This window comes from Haliaeetus leucocephalus, unplaced genomic scaffold (genome assembly GCF_000737465.1).
Source record: "Haliaeetus leucocephalus isolate CR32 unplaced genomic scaffold, Haliaeetus_leucocephalus-4.0 Scaffold417, whole genome shotgun sequence".
Taxonomy (NCBI): Eukaryota; Metazoa; Chordata; class Aves; order Accipitriformes; family Accipitridae; genus Haliaeetus; species Haliaeetus leucocephalus.
In genome coordinates, this window is record NW_010972853.1 from 8,301,310 (window position 1) to 8,328,169 (window position 26,860).

At 36.9% G+C, this 26,860-nt stretch overlaps 1 protein-coding gene across 1 annotated transcript in view; it reads right to left on the minus strand.

Moving 5' to 3' along the window:
• Positions 1-26,860, minus strand: part of PRKD1 (protein kinase D1) — a 73,756-nt gene that overhangs the window by 31,814 nt on the left and 15,082 nt on the right. Inside the window, exons 2-5 of the mRNA XM_010574238.1 lie at positions 16,079-16,210; positions 15,186-15,346; positions 2,080-2,290; positions 79-156 (exon numbers count right to left, since the gene is read on the minus strand). Coding sequence (XP_010572540.1) covers positions 79-156; positions 2,080-2,290; positions 15,186-15,346; positions 16,079-16,210 — 582 coding nt within the window. The remainder of the gene's footprint in view (positions 1-78; positions 157-2,079; positions 2,291-15,185; positions 15,347-16,078; positions 16,211-26,860) is intronic.

Sequence of the window (26,860 nt, forward strand, 5' to 3'; positions counted from 1 at the left end):
CACGTCACAGTTTTCCATTTCTTTTTTATTTAACTGATGGTTTAAACAATGACGGAAAGAATTGTTAAGGCAACTTACCTCCATTAATGGCAACTTCCCCCAGGCAGTTATTTGGCACTTTAGGAGCACAGCGTTTGTGACAGTTGAACCTACAGTCTGTTAAGAAGAATGGGATAGAGTAAAATTATTTCTCTTTTTGCGTGACACAATTATATCTTTTCCTGCTATCCAGCCTATAAATGTCAAGCCCTACCATCTCACTCATACAAAGTTAACGTGTCCAGAGAGTCTTCCCGAGCCTGGCTGCACGTCACCTGCCAGTGGAAGGGACGGGATGAAGATGCTAGAAGTGTGCTTCCCTGAGGGGGAAGGAAGCGTTACCGAGGGTGGTTGGGTGGAGGCACTATCTGCAGCTGAAGCGTGTGCTCGCCTCTTCTACAGGAGCAGTCGGGACACCCGAGTCCTTGGCTGCAAAGCCAGAGCTGCTTTTCCACTGAACGAAGCTGATCTGGCTGCAGTGTATCCACTGCAGTTCGAATGACTGACTACAAATCAAATGCTGAAGACTGAAAACTGAAGCAGCAGAACCCTAGCCAACAATTGTAATTGAGAAAATATTTGTTCTTTGCGTTGCAAAGCAACTTCTAGTCAGCTTTCAGTGGAGGGGTCCTTCAATACCTTCCTTATTTCCCAGCTAATTTTATTTCACTCTACCTTTAATTTTTTCATATGTGTAAGTAGCACTTTATTAGATGTCATCTTAACTGTTTTCTTTTGGCTTATGAACACATTTTACTTAAAGTAAGAGCTGTAACTTATTAACACACCTGGAAAAGCAAAGAGTCAGGAAGGAAGAAATATACTAAGGATGACTATATCCTTGTAATTATTTAACTTCAGAATGATCCAAAAAACCAACTGAGGTACAGCAGTGCCAAACTGTAGGTAAATATTTTTTTTAAAAAAATCAGGTTAATATTTGCTTATGTCCTGGGATTCAAAATGAACTTAAACAGACGATGCCTTCACAGAGATTTTGCTTTAGTTAAATCACATCACAATCACATCTTAAGTTAAATGAATGCAACTTTGAATTTTTGAAGGGTGTTAGTTCAAAGAAGTAACTTGTAGGGTTCAGCGTTCGGAAGATCTCGCAATGTCACGGAAAGTTAGAGGGTTAGTCGCAGCCTTATGATGTGTCTGTAATCCCGCCTATCCTTGTTAGTATAAAAGGAATTGACTGCGCAATAAAAGGCGGAAGTTGGCGCTCACACTGTGTGTGTTATCTGTCTCTTTCCCTGATCTGGGGGGTGATCAGTGATCTAATCGTGGCACCTTGATATGCGGCGAGCGCTACAGTAACTCAAAGTATCCCAATTAATTCTATGAGAGTTATTGTTTATTTTAATAGAAGGAAGGTGATTTTAAGGATCTGTTAGCCAACGTTATCTAAAACCACAGCATGCACAATGCTTTGTATTTATGGGCACTCTAGCTGGCTAAGGTGAGCCAGTAATCTAGGCTACAATCCAAGGGGCTTGATACAGTTTGGCACCTGCTAAGGTACAACACCATGAGACTTGAGAGCACAGTAGTCACATTGAAAAAATGTGGGTTTAAATTTTCGTATAAGCTCACCTTATTTTATTTCTATTACAACTCCCCCAAAACCCTGAATTGCTGGGACTCAGGCACATGCTTCAATTCAAGCATAAGACTGTAGATTGCACACAATGAAGATAAGAACACAGTCTTTTGTGTTAACTATTCTGCTGTAACCGCCTGCGAGCACATGCTCACCTAGTGCCAAATACAAGATAATTTACACCTGAATGAAAAAGATGCGAGTGACTGCAGATATACCACAGGGTAAGAATGAACAGCCACACAGCCAGTTCCTGCAGAACAGCAATTACTGTAATTTTGATTCCAGCTTAATCCAATGTAATTGTATACGTGCCTACACCTAGGCAGTTTCAGTGAAGAAATCATGAGTAAGGCTACATAGTAACTACTCAAATGCTAATTTACTGATTTTATTATCCTTAGCTTTTATGTTCCTAAAGGGCGTTTACTTACCTTTGCACTGCAAACCCTGTCTAAAGAGCCCTTTGAGAAGCTTCTTACAGTACTGGCAAACTGTTGGCCGTGTGTAAGAGTGGATGACAAAAGTGTGAGGCACTTTAACCTTGGACAATAAGATCTTGTCTAGCTGAATAGGTCGCCCAATGTACGACTGTGAATTTGATCTCTTCTCTCGCCCAGTGAATGATTCTGATGGTGTCTTTTGCTGTGAAATACATAAAAAGAACATTTGAAATAATAATGATTTATTCATTTTTAGAAGAGTATCATATTCATACTCACCTCAAGAGCAGTAAGTCATATGTCATAAAAAGTAATGTAAGTGCTTTTACTAATTAATAGAATATGCAACACAGCCCTCTCAGACTGCTTTTGAAAAAATGGATCGGCATCAAACAATATCTTTGCCAACACTACTATCATACATTTCACATTGTGGATGAAATGAGTTTTTATTTAAGGAAAAAATTAATTTTTATGAAAATGAAAATATTCACTGAAGATTTCTCAGAAAGGCATTTTGCGTTCTGATAAAAAAAACCAAGCCATTTTTACCTCTCTTATTTTCTCTTTTGTAACAAAGGTAACCTTGAAAGGCTGTATATTTTTGCATAAACATTAAGAAAATTATGACCTTAATCTGTGTGCATGCAGGTTTTGATAGAACACAAATCAGTACTTTCCATTCCCTTTATTTATAATTTTTGCTAGCACTAACCTTACCACATTCAGATTATGCACAATAGATCACAATAGGTATTTAAATACATATATATAAATACGTATATGAAGCGAGACACACAGTCTAAGGCATGAAATCCAAAGAATCCCTGAAAGAAACAAGTTACCTTATTTTCTCTACTAAATTAATTTAGATGTAAATATGGTAATTACCCCAGGAAACAACTGACCCAGAAAACTGCCTTCTCCTAAGAAGTGCCCTTCAGAAACCATCAAACTACATCCAGAGTTAACATGGAAAGGAGAAAAAAAAGTGGCAAGATGCAGCTTGATCATTGAAAACTCAGCATCTTCTTCCCATCATCTGCAAATAATCTGATACCTGAAGGCTAGAAAACGAGTCATTCCCACTGAGCCTACACTGTTCAAAAAGTTGTGGTAGCTGAAACTTCAGATTGGCCTAACTCGAAAAACAGTTTTGCTTCAAACTAATAATGTTATAGGAAATTCTTCATCTAAGAAGACGATTGATTATTATTCCCTGGTCACCAATATATAAAAATACATTTCTGTATGCTTCTGTCTGAGAATCCTAGAGTAAAGAAGGTATTTGAAAGTCATTATGATGGTAGAAGAACCTAAAGAGGTCCAGGCTTTGCCTTCATAGTGTATTGGCCATGGAGAAAAAAAAAAAATATTTCTTCCTTCCAAAGTTGAGATAGGTTTCTTACTGTGAAGATCAATTACTTTAGTTATACTGTAGAACTGTCTGTCTTTCCAAAGAGGCATATGCAATAGATTTGCTTAACATTAGAGCTAGCCTGCTAACTGACATCAATGCCAACATCACATGCTTATCCATTGCATAAATGCAGTCCTGTCAAATCAAGGAAAAATATGCAAAATACACTGTGTGAGCCAGGTACATATGGTCACCATAAACAAATCAGATCAAAACAACTGTAAAAAAGCATATGTCTTTTCTTTATCACAAATAATAGTGGAAAAAGTGTGAGTACATACTTTGATATTATGTGTTTACTTCCTGAGTTTTAGATCTTCACGAAGTCAACATGAACAGGACTTTGGAAGGGAGGGTAGAAGCTCAGCAGGCAGAAAAGAATGAGCCCACATATACAGCAGAAATTGCATTGCTCAGCTTGTGCAAACTACCTGCAAAAGAAAGCCCTCAGTACTTGTGGACAGGACAAAACACACAGGAGGAGCCAGAAAGAGTTACACGGTCCTCTCAGTCTTGTATGTAGAATAGGGACAGTTTTGGCCCAGACTGATGCTCCTTCAGCCTTAGTGCAGTGCCTTACAAGTTACATCCTCAACCCTATGCTATGGTCAGATACCTTGCTCTGAATTTGCTCTTCAGTGCTCACAAGAACAGTTATACATGTGACATACTACATTTTAATCTAAGTATTTTCTTTTTGAATAAAGTAATGCTTTAATGGTTTGCCTTAATTCTAATCATCACCTGCAAGGCATCAGTCACAACACTTTGCTGTCTTTGTCTTGAATATGGACATTTGGTGGACTTTTCACATGTAGTGACAGTATTCTCTTAAAATGTATTTTAATTGAAAAGGAGTAAGACTTTCTTAAGGGGAAAGTGTTCTATTGCTTGCTTTCATTATGTCACTACAACGAACTAATATTTCAGTTTACTGTTCTTACCACTAGAGCTATTTCTTGACAGTCTTACTCTTGTCTGAAGTACAAGTGATCCAAGTACACCCTAACTTTATGATCTCTCTTAGAACCCTATCTAATATCACCTAAACTAAACCTACTTTGTATTGTCATTCTTTGCCTTCGTCTTCCAAATTATTGCCTAATCAAAAATTACTTTGACAGCTGAATACTGCTAAAAGCTTTTTAAAACTCCAAATTACTTACATCTAGTTAACCTCATACTCAAAGCATTTTAGGAAGTTGGTTTTGCCCAGTTTTTTCTCACCAAACCTCTTTCAGGCTTTAGAAACTTCAGTAGTGTTGCTGAAATGTACTGAGACTAATCTTAGGCCCTTACATGACTAACAGAGACAGGCTTCCCTACGGCTTTGGCTCTGACTGCTGAGATGTGCTGCCTAGATGATGTCTGATCAAATGTCAGGTGTGGTACAGTATGAGTGTGGGACAAATTATTTGCTATAATTTTTGCTTTTTCAGTTTGATGGCAAGATTTCAGTTTTAATATGCTAGTATATGCTTCTGGATGGTTCTGAGAAGACTTCAGGTTGGACAAAAAGCAAATTCTAGATGCTCTACATTGAGTCAATCCTTTCTGAAAGATAACTCTGCAACAGTCACTCATCATACCATCAGCTTTGATCAAATACTGAGTTACTGTTGATAAAGCTTTTGTCCTGTTGTTTATTAAACTTGTTTCTTGAAATTTATATCAGTCAAAGCACAGTTATAATTTTGGAATGATTTACTTCAAGTCTCACTTTAGACGGTTGCCAAGTAATGTTAGAGAATAGGCGACTTTTGCTAGTAATTTAGAAGGGTTCTCTACAGTTCAAGTCGATACTAAACAAAAGATAAAACACTGGAAGACCTACTGTAGGATGTCAGTCTTGAAGACTGGTCCCTACTTTAATTTTTTTAATGCGATTTTAATATTCAAAGAAGCTCAGTAACAAATGAACACAACAGTTTCACCACCTTCACTTCAAAACAAGTGAAACTGAATAGGTAGGCCTAAACTCACTCTAACAAATTTTTTGTAGGCAAAATCTGTCAGCTTTTTCTATTTACAGGAAAAATATTTCAGCTTTTCTTTGTCTTTCTGCAAGCACTGGGCTATTACGCAATAGTAGCATATCACACCGTGTAACACACCAGCAATTCTTAATTTACAGTCTCTTCAGGTCAAGTAAGAGCTAACGCCGAGTTTCACCTTCTCCCATACTAGAAAAGACATCAGCAGTCATGGATCTGGTCTCTCTCCTGCATGCCCAAGCCTGATATGACAGACTCACACTCCTTCCCTCTTCCAGCCAGAGGCAATGCGACCCTTGGCTCCTGCTCAGAGGCAGCAAGGGAAGGGAAGCTGGTGACAGAGAACTTGAGGCAGCAGCAGCCAGAGCATCACTCCACACCCCTCTGATGACTGACTGATTAGGAGGAGGAGTACCTCCTCCCTCTTGTCAATGATGAGCTTCTCCTCACAGTATCTTCCAGAACTTCTGTGAATATCCCTCAAGTTTAACTTCCAGCACTCCCAGCACCAGACAGATCCCACAATTTAAAGCCCCTGAAAGAAAAGGAAACCAGGAACTATCCTATTTTCACTGCAAAAGCAAGAATCTCTTCCACAAAGCACCTTCTTCAGTCGGTATGCCTGGTTTGTTAGAAAGATAAATTAGTTTTTCCTGGTAGTCAGCCAGACTACTGACTCAGCAAATCTGGAAACTTCCCAGGAAATGATTGCTTAACTGGATTACACCATGGAAACAGCCTGCGCAGCTCCAAACACTAAACAGTCCTTTAGAACAACCATCCTAGCAAGGTAATCCATACTTTAACAGCTCAGAATATGATTTTCCAAGTGACAACAAACACATGTGCAGATACTTAACTGTTTGGATGTCCAACCAAGCCAGTGACACTGATCACATCCAGAGACTTCAATTCAATTATGCCTTAAACTACGAGAATCTAACTGAATCCAGTGTTTGCTTACTCTTTTATTTTGAAAAAAGTTTTAATTCCCAGAAGGGAGAGGTGCCAAGCTTTTCCCCTACATGGGGCATTCTACATGACTGTTACTAGCTGATGCATTGCCCCTCCTTTTTGTTCAATTTCTTCAAATTTTCAGAATATACTGAAGCTACTCAAGGTTTATCTGGTGAGCTTTGTTAAAAGCTATTCAAGGACACAACAATTTGTCTACAGCAGCCAGAAGCACAAAGTCATTGTACAGAACCCTGTCATTGCAGGAAGGAGACAGTCCTCCATCTAACTGCTACCCCAAAGGTAAAAATACCTCAGCAGGAGATCTTCCCTGTCATTTTTACCTTGTCCAAATCCATTGCAAAATACATTTAAGAAACTGAAATAAATACTGATTCCCTGACAATGGATTCAGCTGTTCTTATTACCTGGGTGAGTTTGACTGTCTTCCAGCACCACATCTATCCCTCCTAGGCACCGAAATCAAAGAAACTTTAGGGAGATGCTGAAGGGACTAATGGGAAGCAATAAAACCTGACTGCCTGGATGCAGAGTTGGCCTTTTGGGAAAAAAAGACAAGGACCAGCCCTGCAATCCAGCTGCACAGGCCAGCCTAAAACATAAAAGACTGCTGTTTGCCTGATTTCTTTTAAAAGGTTTCAACAGTGCCACTAAAAATGTCCCAGGGATCCTGACAAAACTTTACCGAAGAACTTCATGTTCTAGAAGAGTCAGAAAAGAAATACTTCAATTTTGACATTTGATAGTCTTACTTGAAATCATGCTTGCAGAAACACATTCAAGTCAGTAACCTTCACGCAGAAGAGAACAGGCTACACATCCTACACTATCCTACATATATAATTTTTCAAAACTGTTCACAAAGAAGTGCTAACCTTTTGCAGGTTTAGTATCTAAAAAGTATTGTGACATTATTCTTGTACTTTACACTGAGATATTAAATCAAAACCAACACAGGTATTCCTACAATTTTGAAATGTTTGCCTTAAGAAAAGAAAAAAAACTATCATGAGCTAGTTTTTTTTTACTTAGTTGGACAACCGAGTAAAGTGATGTATATTTAAAAAAAAACAAACAGCAATAACTGTCTGCACGAAGTTTCATTTTCAGTGTTGAAGCATACTTGTTGAAATGTTTCCTTCCTATATTGAAGGCAGAGGAGAAAGCCTTAGTATGTTCATACATTATTTCTTCACAGGAAGCTTCTGTCAAATGAGGTGCTAGATATCTATGTAATCACAGGAACTACTATGTTTTTAATGCAATGCAAATGTTGACTTTCTTTTACAAATTAAACTATGTGACTGTAATTAAGTGAATTCAAGGAAACAAGTCTTTAGTTAAATATACTGAAATACCACACTTAGACTGCAATCAACTGTGTTGTCTTTCGAGGCTTCTTCCACTCTTCTCTTTAAGTCAAGTGTATGATTTAATCCTACAAGCACCACAGTTAGATAGCTATGGTCTGAAAAACACTTCAGTGTCACACGTGTAAACACATCAAAGAACCGACCTCAGTACAAGCTGTTAATATTAAACTATCCACAGATGGAAATTATTATGTACCCTATTCCTCCACTCAGACATCAATACCAGCAAACAGTGGTTTGAATGCTCTGTCTGTAACCTGCTTTATTTTGCAAAGTAACAAGAGAAGATTACTGGGTTTCAGCAGTCACTGTGTGACTATGCTGACTTCTCAAGAGTCAGGGATTTCCCAAAACAAAAGCCCTTTGTTGACCAAGGATTTGCTAGTGCCAGCAGGCATAATAGGGCTTATATAGCACAAAGCTTTTTTCCTGCATGTTACAGATGGAAGTTCCTTCAAAAATATTAGGTTTAGTTTGATCTTCTATTATGTGCCTCATAATTTTAAGTAATAAATTATTTTCATGTAAGTCTCTTGCACTACTAGAATGCCCACATCATAAGCCAGACTCAGCAGCTCAGTTGCACCCACTGCATAGAACTAACAAGAAAGGAAAAAAAAAAAAAAAGCACATACCATGGTACAAAGGTGTCATAGCCAAGTCATAATTCAAGACAAAACCCTTCAGGGAATCTTTGCACAATTCTGGTTCACCCTATCACATATCAATATTGCCTTTCCCCCCCCGCAATGTCTGTGTAAATGCGTCCCATCTGACACTGTCTCCATACCATCCTTACTGAATCAGGGATAACCAGCAGGTCTTTGAGCTTAACCACAGCCACTGGCTTGGAAAAAGTTTTGGTGTTGGACAGAGGAGGTCTAGAAAAACCAGCTTGGCAAGGCTTGTCTATAAAGAGAGGAAGTCTGGGGGCAGTAGGACATTACCAATGCAGAAAAACAAGCTTAAAAGGGAAAGCAAAACTGAACATGTTTGGGCCAGGTGAGTGGAGACAAAAGGTTGCATTGATTGCCTCTATTCCTCAAAATACAAATTGCACTTTGGGATCTCATACCATTCCACATGACCCAGCATTAATATGAATGATGTTTCAGAGATGCTATAGAAAAGTAAAACGTGTGCTTCAGGGTTTGCCACTTTTTTGTATTTTCAGTATGTGCAAACCTTTGTGTCAGTACTTAGAAACTACAAGAACTTAGCTCTGATTGTAACTTTGCTTGGACGTACCATACACTCCTAAAGAATTCCTATTGTCACAGTTGCAGAGCATCTACAAGTCCTCAGTTTAAGCCATAGTGACTCATATGAAGGATCATAATCTGACAACTATTATTGTATGTCTTTCCTAAAAGCAAATGGGGGATTTAAGAACAAGTGGCAATTACCTGAGGACAAGAACAACCTGAACATCTCTCCTCTTCCAAGCTGAAGAATCAAATACCCATAAAACCTCTCCAAGGGATCACAAAAACGTTGCATTCAAAAACATCAGCAGACATGGCACATATGAAATTTCAGAACATGTACATCTTAAGCTGACCGTTTTCTCTTCTACCTATCTTCCTAGAGATTTGGAAAATATTAGGTGCACAACTGATGCAATGTTTAATGCTTTCCTAAATATACATCTTTTAACTTAAAATAATTAGCTTGATCATCTTTTTAGATCTCATCTAGCTGCAAGGAACTTCTGAAACAATCATATTGGGGCAAATTAGGTCAGAAAAGCTCTAATGTAGTTTGAATTAGTCACAAGAAATTCAGCCCTACAGTATTTAGTGCATGGCAGCTAGTATGGGAACTACTATTATTTTATGACACAACAGTGTGTAAGGTAAGCCATTCCAAATTTACTTTCTGTATCCTACAATGTTTTAATTCAGATTTCAGTTGGACTTTGAATGTCATAGACATGCAATGCTATAAGAAAAGAGAGAACTACATTTTAAATAGTTTTTGTTGAGGTTTTTACCTTTAATACTTTTTAATATTTTAAATAACTGTACAAAAGCAAGAAAACTAAAAAATGATACCTAAAAGATTGTGGAATTAACTTAAATTCCTATTTGGATATTTAACTTTCAGCGTCAGATTCACTGACTTCTTGATTCTCAGTTCTGTTCAGTGCTTGACCCTAGAGTCACCTGGTGAATCTGGCACTAAATCAATGTAAACATTACTTAGGATTGGTTTAGTTCACAGCCTATATTTTACACTTTTTAAATAATATCTGGATTTTGGACCTCAAAAAATTTCCAGGAGCACTCCCTAAAACAGCATAGGGGTTTTTATTAAACAAACAAGCATACTGAAAATAAGTTCCCATAAGACAGAGAGGAATGCACAGTGTATGTCACTGGAGCATGAAAGGCTAACTTGGGGGTGACAAGAACCGAACATTAACTATGAGTGGTATTAATTCACAGTTAACTTGAATGTCTTTCTTCAAGAGGAAATGGTAATTTTGCCTCTGAGGATCTTTGGTCTAATGAACTCTAGCCATTAGAAAAGGACTCCTACTAATTACAACTAGCTTAAGGCACGAAGCTGCTCTCAGCTGTAACACCCTAGCTCTTCTTCAACCCCTCCCTCAAGGACTCCTTTGTTCCAGTCCAGTGAGCTGGGGAGGCATACGAGGCTCTATAGGGACTGGAACTGGAACTGGGAAAAGGAGATGGGTCTTCTGTCTGAGTGTGGAAAACGAAGGCTTCATACAGTGGGAATTTTTGAGTCACTGGAAATGAGGACTCCTTATTTCAGTGCAGTAAGAGAAAAAAGCAGCTGTATTAAAAGCTGGGTGTAAGGGAAGAAAGAGAAAATGGCCACCTACAACTCAAGACAATTTCCTCCCAGAGACTCTTCTGTCCTAGTTCTGCAAAATCACTCTTCTATATATGGCCAAAAAGTCTCAAGCCAGCTCTGCTTATAACAAATCTACAGAGGCAGGCAACACCTAGTGCTTTGTATTCTGTCAGCGATATGTAAATAGTCTTTTTAACTAAAACTATTTAAATTTTTAATTATTTAGCAAAAAATATTTCCTGATTCTTCATCAAAAAGCAAAGATAATATGTAAGTAACTCTGTAATATTCCACTTACCTGTGCCCCATAAGGCACAGCATTCCTATTGAAAGCAAAGCTCAGCTAGGCTTTTTCTGAGAAATCACTTCCAATGTGTCTATAAAACTACCTTAACGTATCAACATTCACCACCTCTAGAAGAATGAGTAAAACTTACCAAAATAATGGAAACATATATGAAAATAAATAGAAATAAAATTCTATTGTGTCATATAAATGCATTTTAAAGTATAAACATATATGATTAACATATTTTCTTTTTACAAAAGAAATACAATTTTGTTTTTCCTCCAATTACCTTTATTTTTTTTCATTACTACTTTTAATTACTGTTCACTTAGGGTAATCCATCACCATCCAGATTGATGGATTCATCATTTTTCAGATAGCACATACTTAGAATAAAATTAGCTTAGATATTACAAAACCCTGTTCTACACATGCTTGTTTATATTGTTTCATGGGTATTCTGTGGAGTTGTAATTCTGGGGCACACTACAATAAGAATATGTGTTTCAGGAAGAAATAAAAGTTATTTCTTTCAAAGAGATAGATGTTTGACCATTATAATCTTCATTTCAGTGTAACAAAATATTCCTCAGATTAACTACATAGCATTTCTAAAAACGAAAACATTTGCAAAGCCTGCTCTTCTCTGGCTGCATCTCAAATATATGCTGCAAGGGAAAGATGCCAACATTTCATAGTTTCAAAAACTTAAAACACGAAACAAACTTCTTTGGAAAACCCACATTGTAAGCCAAAGAGGACAACCTTTGGCATGAAGTATCCATTACCAATTGTTTTCTCATTTAGACTTGATATCTTTTTACATATAGCTATAACTTAGTTGTACAGTGTTCATGTTTATTTCCACAGAAATACAGAATCCTTGACTGTTTGGGTTTTTTTTAATGCAACCAACTACTACACCGCATTACGGTATTAGAAGTTTATTGCTGGTGAGCACTTAAAGATCACGTTTGTTCAGCTTAAAATACAATGTTTATTTTCTACATCACTCCAGCAAATTCCCAATGTTCTGAAAGTGAAGTTAAAATTTTCTTCCCATGTGTCACTACCAGTAAAAAACGGCTTCAGTCCAACCAACGACCTCTATCATGCCTAAGAAATGAAAAAGCCAGTTTTGTATCAAAATATTTTAATGTTAGCTAATTTTACTGTTTAGTATAAGAATTATGACCTTCAATTTGGAATCTGGACTTTGGAGTTTCACACTGGGTATATTCTTTCTAAAAGAAAAACAAATACTCTTGAGTTCTGAAGATTCTAATATACTAACCTGATTAAACTCCTGCATTTCTTCACATTGACACTCATAATCATAACAGAGGATGTTCCTGATAGTATGATAGGGAGTAGAGTAAATTCAGTACATACCTCATAGCCAGGGCTGACAGGAGACTGAGACAGGAAGTTGGAAAGAAAGAAAAACAGAACAAAGAAATAAGGGAGAGCAAAAGACAGAAAATAATGTTACTTTAAGAAGCAAGCATGAATGTGAGATTTTATACTCTCATTCTATGTTATGGAATAGAACGCAAAAGTATTGCATTTGAGCTACAACAGGTTACAATCTGGGTTACACAGCATCCTCCTAGCTCTACTTGTTTTTAGCATTTCTGTTGATAAGCTTTACACTACTAAGTTAAGAACCAGAAAAAGGATATTGCCCAGATTTTATTCTTTGTAGGTATATTTTTAAAGCTGTACTCAAATATAGTCCCTAGTCAATTTTCAGCTCAAATGAAATACTTTATTGGCTAATGAAAACATTTATACCCAAACTGAAACTGTGTCTGTGTGTGGTGGTTCTCTGTGAAAGGATGATTAAAGTACCCTTTGCAGGATTCCACATTATCCTGTCTCAAAGATTTTTCAAATGCCACAATTCCGTAAGTTAAGGCATAACTTCTTCACTTCCTCAGTGGCATTTTTCCAGAAGCCAGACTTACAAGCTAAATTTAACACTGTGCACTAAAGTTGGCTTCTTTCTGGTTCACACAACATCGACAAAAAGGTTCTGAATTTATAACTTAGTTAATAATTCCATCTATGAAAGTTCTCCAGGAACTCCTCTCTCAACTGCTCCGACACTACATAGTAAACAGGGGTAAAAATAACATTTATTTTAGTCCTATTTAAAGAATTGACAGATATCTGATTGAATTCAGTGGTCCCAAACAGAGATGATATTTTGTTACCAGTGATACAAAGTGCCACATCAATACTAATAACGAATTATACAATTTTGTGAACAAGGATGATGTTTCTTAGTGTATTCACACAGACTGCAGAAAAATGAAACACATTCCAAAGTGCATGCTTTGATTGGTACCACAGTATAAACTGCCATAAAACTTATCTCACAAGTACTGCAGAAGAATGGAGTCCAAAGGACAGATCTGATACAGGAGAACTGATAAAGCTTATGCACACTTAAAAAAAAAAGGGAAAAAAATTGAAACACATTCAATGCAAAAAATCCCAAACAAAAGACATATAGAAGCCATAAGTGAGGGCACTTCTGAAAATCTGGTAAATGATACCATCATCTCCTGAAATAAAAGTGAAATAGGAAAGCTATTTCATTTCTCTAGGCTAATGCCCATCCCTGTACCTACTGTAAACAAATTTTCTTTGTGCATGCGTGTGTGCTGAATCATCAGCATGGGTACACTGATGATTACAAGTTCTCAGAGAAGTATAGCCTGCAGTGTATATGAATCTTTCTGTATTTCTTCACCAGACATTTTAATATTTTCAACAGTTTTAAAACATGTAGCTTTGCAAAACAGGTATTTCATGTAAGAATGTATCAGCAAACAACACAGTCATATAATTAAAAATGCTTTCAAACTGAAACTTTTTGCTATCTTGTAACTGTACAGTGCAGTGAATATTTATAGAAAGTTTACTAGGATGCTCACTCATACAATTTTTTTAACCATAATTCTAGAAACAATTCAGAATTAGGGCCAGCCTTGCTTAACATTTTCTGTCTTGGTCTGAATAAGTCAGCATTTCTGAAACAACCTACTGAGAATTATGAATAGTCTATAAAGAATTGTTGCTGCAGTTTTTGCAGAACTTAAGCACCTTACTCATTTATGCAGCTTTTCAATTAAAAATACAGATTCATAATGTTAACCTTAATTTCCAAGTAGCTTTAGGCTAATGATAATCAGTAGCATAAGTACATAATTATGGTTCATAGATGGTACTGCATGTAACACCAGGTCTACAACATTTGCAACAGTGTCCTTTTAGTATGTCAAGTTTAATAAGTTTAATATTCTAATTGAGAGGAAAACATGATAATTGTTGTGTGTACTTATAAATTCTTTCCTCTCTTTTAAACCTTAAGGTTTTCAAAACTTTCCCTTAGGAGTGGATTCATTTACACACAATGTAAATTCTTAACTATTCAAGTATATTGTGACCATGAATGTTAAAAGGAACAAATGTGCCAAAGATAAAAAATACGTATCATTCTGATTTACTCCAGTCATTACATTTTGTTCTCAGGAGAGTTGTTTTCATGATGGAAAACTACTCTATTAATGCATATACAAGTATACCATATATTTAAGTGTGCCTGTGTGTATACTGTACATCTACATACATATCTACACACATGTATACAAACATATACATACATTCACTGCAAAGATCTGTTTAAGGAAATAATGGAGACTTCTCCTACTTTCTTCTGAATGCTTAGAAATGTGCTAAATATGCAGGCTCCAACTAATTGACTACAGGCTTGACTCTGACAGATACTCAGTTTGATACTGTGGTGTTTGGGTCACAGTGTTCTCCTTAGGCAAATCTCTCCTACACCATAAACCAATGGATATAATAGCCTGATACAGAAGAAATTCAACTTCCAGTTCCAGAGAAAACATGCTCCAAGATGCAACTACTCACATTAGCATGAGTGGCAGTTTTAGACCTTCAAAATAACCTAATGCTTGATAAAGGGAGGAGACTCCTGGGAGTATCAGAAGTGACACATACCTTAAACCCACATACCTTAAGCTGGTGACCTCCCTTTTACGTCAGGATGCCTTTTCTCACAGCAAGGCTTTATCATTTACATACCACCCTCCTCTGTGGTCTACAACAGGCAAAACCAGATCCTACAGCAGCAAATGTCATTGTTTCTTATCAGCAACACCCATGGCCTCTATAGCTAGGGAATCCCATACCAGAAGGGCTTCATCCGGCATGCTGGGCGAGGGTTCTGCAGAAACTGTCCGAACAGTGCTGAGACCTGTTAGGGACACATTTGACAGGCGCCTTTTCCGTACGCCACTGCAGTTGTTAGGGATTTTAAATGCACATCTCTTATGGTAATTTAGACCACATCCTGAAAAAAGAAATTTAAAACCACCTGATTACAGTTTATTACTGGAAAAAGCAAAGATTCTGCCCCCCCAAACCAACAAGAATTCAAAACCACTACTCGTACTTCTGATTAAACATTTTTCCTCTACTCTGCTGGTTTAGCTCCTATATTCTACAAATTTTTGGAGATAACGTTACAAGCTCCAAACACGTATATCTGTAATTAGCGTTTTTTCTTTGATTTTTCAAAAATCCATGGTCTTAAAGTGCAGGAAATTTCTGTGATCAGCATTTGGGAAGTAAGGAAGTCTTTCACTGCAAATAGTATATTCCACTGGATACAGTCTGCCAGGAGTCAAACAGTTGTGGCAAAATGAGAATAGATAGGTATTAAAACCTCATATGGACCGACAGTAATTTCAAGTTAAATGATCTGACTTAACATGATACAGAATGACATACAGGCTCAGGCTCATAAGGGAAGTGTAAGACACAGAAAACCTTTTCTTAAAAATACATATAGACCAATTTTTTTGCACTTCGCATTACAGAGCCATATCTAGGAGGCTTCAGAGCAGTCACAAGGACTAGTTCTTTAATCAGTTAATTTTTTTGATAGTTCTTACTGTCTCTACCTACTGTAATTTTTCTCTGATGCCTAACCAATTTAAAAGCAGCATCAGAGACAACATGTACAAGTGGAATGGACAGGTCTCTTCCCGAGAGTGAAGGATCACATCTCACTGCAGCTTACCTTCACATTTGAGTCCCTGACGCACCAGCCCCCACAACATTTCTCCACAATGGTCACAAAAGGCTGGCGCTCGATACGAATGAACAAAAAGAGCATGGGGCCGGATCTGAAAGTCTTCAAATGTAGCAGAAGCTGTAACAACAAGATCATTCCAAAAATTAATAAAAATAGTAACATAACTAATATGCTTCATTTATGTGGTACTTCACTAAACAAAGCAAAACCCCTTTTGGTCACTGTGATGAATTTTGTATTGGTCATTGTACTATATTTTGAAGATAAAAAGATTGATGATATACCTTCATACTATAATGACCACTGGAAAAAGAACAAAGCTGCTTTTAGAAACTTGTAGCAATAACTTCTCTGAGAATATTTTTCCAGTAAAACACAGGAGGATAATAGCATATCAAAGATTTATCAGAAATCATCAGAGTTCAATCAAATGTTGGAAATTTTTCAAAATACTCTTCTACAGATTTGACTCGCTACACCTGAAGGTATAGATACATAAGATAAACTGAACATATCCAGTAAAGGAAAATTCTTGGGTTTTTTTTTCAGACAAGTGAAGGAAAATGTATTAAAAATGGGCCATTTCAGCTGACCATTTGGTGTATCTGATTCAGCAGCCTATGCTGGTATTGGTGAACTGATCAAAGTTAAAAATATACATTAGAGCTTACATGTAATTATATACCCAATCATCAATAGAGACAAAGACCTTGCAGCAGGCCGGAAGACTGCTGTACATTTCCTGAAGTACCAATCCTTTCAAAGTGATGCAAGCCTGCAACCAGTGTAACAGTTGCAAAAGTTGTAGGGACTAGCTAAAGGCACTAGTGCAAACCATAAAAATAAAAAATGAAAGTGTTTTAAGAACTATTTAGTATACAGAAGCAGCCAGTACCACTATACTTTTAAAAATACACTTTAATGAAATCTTTTCTTTTTCTTATTAAATACGTTAAATGTTTATCAGATAGTCTAATGTAAAATAATATCTGTCAAATGTTGTTAAATGTTAAGCACATATGCAAACATTTGATCCCATTCAGACTGCCATTTAAACAGGTGATTTAAGTGTGTGTTTACTCTTCACAGATATCAGTACGAAAGAACCAGGTATGTAGCCACTTAATAGAAATGCTTTGTCTCTCAACAAGAAATACATTCCTGATTTGCAATTGAGAGAAAAAAACCAACATTTTTTTTAATGGTTCAGTTCAAATGAATTCCTAAAAGATCCAAATACCCTTAGCCCCTGGCTTGTTCCTTGTATATTAACGAAAAGAGGACCAAAAATCTGCATACCAATCAAGAAAAGGTTTTTAACTAATTAGAGTGGAGTACCAATACAGACCTATGCTCTGGACTCAGTTCCTTCTGCGCACAAAACTACTACACTTCGGAAAAACTTTTCAAAAAATGTCCAAAGAAAAATCTGTTTCTACTCTCAACCACTCTAGGGATCTTTTAACAGAGGTATTTGGAATACCATCACAAAAGTAGGATCCAATGACTACAATGATATCAAACCTTCTTTTTTTAATTTTTATTAAAACAATCTAAATCACCTAACAGTTTATCTAATTCAGGATTTCATTTTCTTTTCCCAGACTTATTCTGTTCCTAGTTTTCATAAAAAGCCATATTAAAAAGCTTACTTAATTCCTAAAATTAGGACTTCATAAAACAGTCCGACGTGTTAGAACATCCTGAATCTGAAATAAAATAGTTTTATATTTATTTAACAATGTTAGGCCAGGCATTTTTTTCAGCCTCAAGGGCTTCCAAACACATAAGGATACTTGTTCAAGTACATTATTTTTCTATTTTTTTTCCAGACTGCAGCGGTCAAGTTCACTGTTAAGGCAATGCTTACTCTGTAATGGCAGTGCTCTCCTTGATATACTAGAAAACACAACTCATCAGAATGCATTTTAGATGTTGAACAGAATTCTTGTGATTTTACTTCTTCTAGGACTTAAAGTCAACCATCTTTTCTGTGCATATAGCCAGATGTTGTTCTGCAATTCCAACCAAATCAAGAATACATTGGAAGGATCAAGCACTCAAACTGTAAAATATATTTTGATGTTATTTAAAGTACAAAAATTTTTATTCTCCACTTGTAAAAGCAGAACAAAATACAGGCATATTAACTTCCCTATTTAATTTCATATTGAAGATATATCAAAGGAACTAGGAAAACCCCTCCCCAGTAGATCATTGGTTTGTAGAGTTCGAGAAGGATTAATTTTTCTGGGCCTCTATATCACCAGCATGCAGCCACCAGGAGGAAAACATGCCACAGCCAGGCAACAGACAGCTCTATGGTCCTATCACATATGGATACCAATTGAGCTACGATAGCCCAGCAGCTGGATGAAATAAAATTATAGATTAAAATCATACTGAACCTAAAGAAAAGTTCTTTAGGAACTAGGACTGGAGAAGGAGGAGCAAGGAAAACAGTTCACAGCCATGCTGTAACCTCTCTGCATAGAAAATACACAGTAGCATCCGTGCTGGTCAACCTACAGGTTCAGAGGTTTATAGCTCTATGAAGAATATTGTGATTAATACCTCCACTTCTTTGCGTAACAAAACGATCATGGAAAAGCTATGTATCTTGGAGCTTTCTAAAGGGAAAGTACCAAGACTGGAACACCATGCCCCATCAGCTTCCAACAGAACTGCAATGTACACTTTTTTGCTATTGTGTCTCTAGTTTAAATTTGCACATAACAAATATAAAACTAAAAAGCTTACTAAAACAAGATACTCAGTGAGCATGCATTTTTCCCCAAGGGAGAAGACAAGGAAGACCCTCAGACACGATAGCCATGAATTTTGATAACATATATATGACTTTTTGTCGTGGTTTAACCCCAGCCAGCAACTAAGCACCACGCAGCCGCTCACTCACTCCCCCCGCATCCAGTGGGATGGGGGAGAAAAATCGGGAAAAGAAGTAAAACTCGTGGGTTGAGATAAGAAGGGTTTAATAGAACAGAAAAGAAGAAACTAATAATGATAATGATAACACTAATAAAATGACAACAGTAGTAATAAAAGGACTGGAATGTACAAATGATGCGCAGGGCAATTGCTCACCACCTGCCGACCGACACCCAGCCAGTCCCCGAGCGGCGATCGCCCGCCCCCCCTTCCCAGTTCCTAAACTAGATGGGACGTCACATGGTATGGAATACCCTGTTGGCCAGTTTGGGTCAGCTGCCCTGGCTGGGCATGAGAAGCTGAAAAATCCTTGACTATAGTCTAAACACTACTGAGCAACAACTGAAAACATCAGTGTTACCAACATTCTTCACATACTGAACTCAAAACATCGCACTGTACCAGCTACTAGGAAGACAGTTAACTCTATCCCAGCTGAAACCAGGACACTTTTAAAGACGCAAACTTTTTGTTTATAAAAATACTTTCCTGAGGTTGTTTCTAAAAGCATACAAATAATAATCAAAGCACTATTAAAACAAGAGTGATGTGTAAAATAAAAATAGCGTGTCAATGTAGCAAAGGATTTAAGTAGGTATGCAAGTTTATGCCTATTTCCTGAATACCTACCTAAAGTTATACATGTATTTAAATTCTGAGTAAATGATATTTGCTAAATTGGAAGATTGGAGGAGTTTTACATGGATTTCCTGGGTGTTTTTTCAGATAGTATGAACACTGCAGTAAAACCACAACTAAGCTTAGGAAAAGCAGTAACTTCATTTTAGCTTAATAATTTAGATAATGGATTAAAAATATTTTAATATATCTTTATATTAAAATACTACTTTTTGTGAAAAGTAAATGCGAATATCTCTGTAGAAGCAAATCTGAAATTAAAACCTCCCACAAGCAGTTTTGCCTTTGGGATTTGATCATTTGGGTCTCTTCCTGTGTCCTGAATTCAGTTCCATCTGAAGCTGTTAAGTGGATGGAAAGTATTTCGTTGGTAAGTGTCATTCTCTCAACTCCATTTTTGTTGTACTGGTCTCTTCCCACCCCCCACCATTCTTCACAAATGGTGAAGAAATAATTTATATCCTTTCCATGAAAACTGTAACTGAACATTCCGGTCTCCCCACAAAATAATTAATGGGTTATCATGGCTCATGCTCTTGTAATAAAAAATGTTCCTACTCCCAAGGCAAAAAAGGTAATTTAGAAATTACTTTATTGTATCTTTTCTTTAGTTCATGTTACAGATAAATGCTACACTTACAATTAATAATGTTAGTGTAATTTTAGGGAGGCAAAAATCAAATGTAAAGAAATCTCCCAAAGTACTGAACTTGAAGTTGTTGTACCAGTTATTATAAACACACATGCAGTATTACATATTTAGTTTTTTTCATTTAAATGTCCTTCAATTTAAATGTCCTTAAAATTTCTCATACAGTACATGTTGCAAAACAGAGATGATTGATTTTCAAAGAAATTGCCTTTCAATGGAAGCTTAAATTTTGCCTGTTTAATTAATTACTGAGTTTACATTGGGATTTTTTTCCTTGACAGAAAAGTAAATTGTCTGTGCTGAATTACAGCTGGATTTAAATAGCTCTGCAACAGGTTAGGCTGTCATTTTCATGGTGAACTCACCCTCCTGTATCTGCCATATCTGCTACAACACTAAGTAGGTATTGGAGTTAAAACTCAGCAGGCATGAGTTGACTGGCAAAACTTGAACTATATTTCTGTGATGGGAGCAGGAGCTAGTGGTGAAGGGTCCACCTGAACTGAAAGGTCCTGAAAGTTATGCTTAGAAGCTCCAGAAACCAAAGACAAAGCACAGAAAGGCAGGAAACCATTTCAGGGAACAGTGAAGGACTGCTAGATCCTACCTTTGTACTGAGTTTTGGGGCTGGAATACAAGGGAGTATAGACCAGCATTCCAACAAATCACTATCAGAGGACTTACTCCACAGCTTAAAGATACTCTTAGGCACCACCCATTGAGAAGGTTAGCAAGAAATTGAACATAACAACAAACTACTACATGAGGAACACCAATCTGTTGGCTGAAAAGGTAACTGAGGCAAGTTCTAGGATGCTTCCAGCATTATCAAAAAAAGATACCAATAGTAAAGATAAGCAGTGATAAATACCATTCTTATTCTACATTTCAACTCTCCTGGCTAAATAACTGGAACTTATCATTTTACATAATGATATATTAAAAAAGCCATATCATTTTATACTGACATGATAAACATTCAAAAATAAAAGGCAGGGAGGAAAAATGCATTGTATTTTAAGACAGCTTTAAATTTGGCAAGTACTGCAGAATACAGCAGCAAGAAGAATACAAAACATCATTCTTTCTCCTTCCTTTGAAACTGTTTTGGCAATGTTCCACTCTGCTGAAAGGCATGGAAGTGTTTTGGGTTTTAATTTTTAAGGTAAAAATAGTGTTTTTCTAGGCTGCAGATTTACGTGTTCTCATCAGGCTCTGCAGACAGCATTCTGTTTTCTTGTCTCATGAAATGATGGTATTTCAGAGCACTATTCACTGAAACCAGTGTGTCATTAGAACTTGAACTGGAAGAACTATGTTAACCAGCAAGTTACACAAATCTTTAATCTGTATAAACATGGATAATTCATATTTCTTGTTCTGCCACCTGTATGACATAGTTGACCTTCTATGGATAAACCTAGCACAGCTTAACTTTTCAGAGCATGCAATTCCAGAAGCAGTCATATATGAATTAGGTGCTTCTTTTAAACTTCTTCTATCACCTTGTAATTCATTACTTTTTAAAATTACACGTCTAGAAAGGCTTTCATATAACCACTTACAATCAAAGCTTTAACTTTCAGAATACTCCTGTGTTATTGACTGAAAAATAAAAACCCTGCTGATGAACAGAAAGATATGTATGGGGTTTTTCAAATTAAATGGAGACCTTTCTTATTAAGAAAAATGCTTCTGTAACGTCAGGCTATCCTTTTGCTTTGATAGAGCACTGATGCTGTGAAGGCAACTTTCTGGCTGTACGTAAAATTGTGCAGTAAAAAAAGAAGGGGTTCCAAATATGCCTACAATCATATCCTAAAAAACTTAATACTCTGCAGAAAAGTTTGCAATATTATGTTCTTAATATGATACCATTACACTGTTAACTCTCAAGCTAACTTGTCATCATCTATTTAAGCATTCCTAGTATCACCAAAACACAGACACTGAAACTACAACAGTTTTGACAAGACTATTTCATCAAGTCTGTTAATGACTTGGCTGTTAATGGCTAGTACTCCTTGTTCTGGGCTCAGGAGCAGATCTATCATTCAGCACAGCTGGAAATGAGAACAAGAAGCCATTGCAACTCACAGAGGCAAGGTCCTGCTTTCAGAAAGAGGCAAATGATATACTGATCATTTTGAGTTCCAAGTCCAAAAGGGCTTTGAACTATTAGCAGAGGTGAGATCCTGCTATTATGAGCAACAGAGCTTCACATAATGGGAACTGTCATCTAGCATCCACGCCTCTCATAGCATAAGAAACCATCAACCACATGATTAGCAGTATCTTCTTGCAGTTATGAAAAGCAGACATTCTCCTGCTACCCTCTCCCATTTGGAATGCCTTTAAGAGTAATGTATCCCATTGACTTCCCGCAGGCACTCATAACAGAGTCCTTTCCTACAAGAACTGCTGCATTCACCACTTAGAAAATAAAAGTAACATACCATTATACTCTATTCCACTTCAAGAACTGATTAAACCTTAACAATTAACGACTGTATATATAATTTCACTGGGCTAAGAGAAAGTGTTTTATTCTTTTCACTATTCCATCCTGGCAATCAAAGACAGTCTCAGTTTTCAGAGTCCCATCAAAGTCAGCAGAGCTAGGACAGTTCATACAAGCCAAAGATTTGATCTCTGATCTCCATCTTGAAATCTGATTTAAAAATTTAACAAGGATTATAGGGACCCCAATAATTAATCAGGACTTCCTAAAATCTAGACATGTACAGATTTATAACCACTCATTTCTTTACTTGTTCTGCTCTGAAATAAGGAAACCTGGATATGGACAATTTGGATCTAATGAGCCTTCTGGATACGTATATGAGTACTTCAGCACTCTAAATTTTACATGCAGGAAAATCTTTCTAATCCAGTAAATTTCATTTTGTTTTCCTTACTTATTAGTGCTTTATCCCAAAGTTCTAGGTGAAGAATAGCTTAAATTATGAATGCTAACGGTTGGCAGGTAATTCAGAATCAAATTTTGAACTCTCAAGCAGAAGCGTGCTACTTGCTAACTGCAACTGGTACAGGCTAGTAACAAAATTTTTTGGAACACCCAGACTAAGAAGTGGCATGCCCTCAATCCTCCAGTGACAGCGAGACAGGAAACTGAACCACCAGCTACAAGGCTGATCACACATTGTGCTTCTGCACATGGACTCTTTAGATTGGAAACACCGTGAGCTTGGGGGTCCAGAAACATGAGGAGATGGAAAAGAAAGGTCCCCAAAAAGAAGCAGTTATCTCAGAAAGAAGGGGGGCTGGAAAGATGAAGGTGAAGATCCTGCTTAGAGGTAACATGCTGGATGGAAGTGGGGGAAAGATCCCAGAGATCAGGGAGATGGAGGTCAGGGGACGTCCATGCATTTTCGTTGACAATGCCCAAGACTGGTAGCTGCAAGCACTGGCAGAGCAGGAACGAACACAACTTTGTGCCCAGCCTTCCCTGTCCAGCAGCTACATCCTTACTGGGGGGGACAGTGGGGAGCTAGAGAATGTAAGGCTGCAAAGGGAGCAAATGAGCCAGCATGGGAGGCATTCAAGTAAGGTAAAAGCTCTGACCTCCTTGGTTCTTAAATAAACCCCAGTATCCAGATTCCCTACAGGGTTTTGTTTACATTGTCTCACCTGTGACATGAGATTTAAGCAAGAAACTGTAGGAGATGATAAACCATTTGCAATCATGTGTCCAGTCCTAGCTCAGACTTTTACTGAGAATTTTAACAAGAGATTAACATTTATGAGTCAACATGCTTGATTCATCTGAATGTTCTGAATTTTTAAAGTTCAATTTTAATGTACTTCTATTCAGTTGAGAATGATTCCACAGTTTCAAACCTACAAACTATACAGCACAGTAGTTTTTATACTCATTTGAAACCCCAGCACAGAATTCTTTCTTTATGAATTTACCCATTTTTCACCCACATCGAAAAAACAGCAATATCTTAGTTCATGGATTCAGGCCCTGTTAATCATAAAATTACACTGCAGAGGTATTCATTTAGCATAAGAAAACAAAATTAAATACTCTGGAAGTTTACTGGAGCTATTGATGGAGTGTTCAAAATGAACTCTGAATACTGGCAATAAGGAGAAGCTCCAAATTAAAAATAAAGCCTCTTGCTCCTTTTCTGTGCTCATGCTAATCTAAATTAATATAATGAAGTAAACACTATGAGTCTTTTACATCTTTATTTCCTCTGACTTTGTTTTGCAAGTTCTTCACAGTTCTTTTCCATGGCTTCTGAAAAAAACAAGTGATGGATTACATGGTTACTGTCAGAATTATACACCTCAAAAAGAAGAGGTGCTCAAAAAGAATTAGTAGCATTTGTAAAACTTATCCAATTCCTTCAAATTTCTTTCATAAAAGGTTAAGAAATTTTTTTTTATATGGTGAATAAATGCTAATGGGTAAAAGTATAATGGAATTAAAAATACAGTCTTATGCTGAACTCACTAAGGAACCTCTCTGTACATTAAACTATTTTTAACACTTCAATGTGAACAATCTGCAAAAGTTTAGATATATCTTAAAAATACCCTAAGAATTCATAAATATACATCATTATATACAGAATATGCACAGGTTGGTTTTTTTTTTTGCATGGTATAATTGGATGTCCATCAGCCCTGATGGGATATGCCCAGAAGTGCTGAGGGATCTGGCTGATGTCATTGCGAGGCCACTCTCAACAATCTTTGAACTATCATGGTGACTGGGAGAAGTGCCCAAAGACTGGAGGAAAGCAAGTGTCACTTGTACCTTCAAGAAGGGCAAGAAGGAGGACCCAGGGAACTACAGGCCAGTCAGCCTCACCTCGAGCCCTGGAAAGGTGATGAAACAACTAATTGTGGAAAAACACAACTATTTCTGGCACATGCTTTAGTGTCTGCCTGACTAATAATGCTTTCTTCCAGTCTCAGATCTTTGATATGGGACCATCACAGAAGCATGACTGCATATAACCATTGTGTTTTCTCATCCCCACTTCAATCTTTCTAAGAGAAGACTAGAAAAGGGAGAAAGGAACCTAACAATGCTAAGTAAATGGACAATTTACACATGAAGTGCCCAAGATGACACAACCTGGAAAAAATAAATGAATTATAGCTCTGACCTGTGGTTAATTTTTTTAAATGGATTGCAACAATTCAAGAATTACTCATCATGGAAACATCTCCAGTGCCTGGCCAGGTAGATCTGAAGGTCAAAAAGATAAGCAAATTGTTTAGAGAATATAGTTGTTCCACTGAAGAGAACAAAAGTGTTCTAATGATTTAATAGATTTACTCAGGATTTCACCCATGCACATAAATAAATGGGATTCAAATTAACATTGAGAAATGGCAATACTAATATTCCTTACTTGACATCTGTGTTCAGTTTCTGTGAGATTGACCCAAAAAGAAGTATGGTAAGAAAGAACTGACAGATGAGAAAAACCACTGGAGGCATGGAAGAGACTTCCATATAAGGTGAGATTAAAAGACTGGAATTGTTTCATATAGAGAAGAAATGAGTAAGAGTTTACCGGATTCAAGAAGAGGAGGAAGCCAAAAAAACAAACCAGGAAACAAACATAACCCCTGTAGTATAACCTTCAGCAGCAACTAACTAGAGTGATAGGAATCTTCATGTCCTAAGAAGCAGGCAAGCTCTCCAATCTTCTTTTTGGCAACAAGTTACACCTTAACTAGGTTAACAGAAACAGATTTCAGTCAGAACAACAATGTCTCCAGGCTTGAGTCACACTACCACCCAGATATAAAAAACAGCAGATTGCAACCTGTGGCAGTTCCTGAGTCTCTTCCTCCTTAAGTTTCCGTTTCAAATTGTTATATTCCCCAAGGGAAGGAGGGTTTGCTTGTTTGTCCTCAGACCTGCTTTAGCTACAAACCTCAAGCACTTCCTAAAAGATGTGTATCTTACCACAAAGGGCTGCAAACATCATTTATTGGAAATAACCATGAGACTGTATTGCCATTTGATCTTTCAAAATACCAAAGGCAGCAGTCAGCCAATGAAAGTAAATTTGATGAGCTTAATAGTGATATTGAAAGTGTTGTTTTTTTGGTTGTTGATGGTTTTTTTTTGTTTGGGGTTTTTTTTTGTTTTTTTTGTTTTTTTTTTTTTTACATAAGCCATATTTAATTTGAAACCTACTGGAGCAATGAGTTATCGAGACCATGAATTCAGAGAGACTGAAAAAGTAGAGAGACTCTCCTAACATTAGATTATTTTTTCCTGACATACATCCAAGTGGTGTAAAATACACTGTTGACAGGTTAACAACACAACTCGTCTGATGGGCAAGTTATTCCAAGTGGGTTACTTTTTATTTTTCATTATGCTCCTCTCTGAATCACATACAGCTGCTCTCCATTCAAGACTCACTACTATCAATTAACGAATACACTGATACAAATGTTTGGTCAAGCTATATGGTCAAAGAAAGAGTCAAACAAATGTATCAAATAAAAGCTGTATGACAAATCAG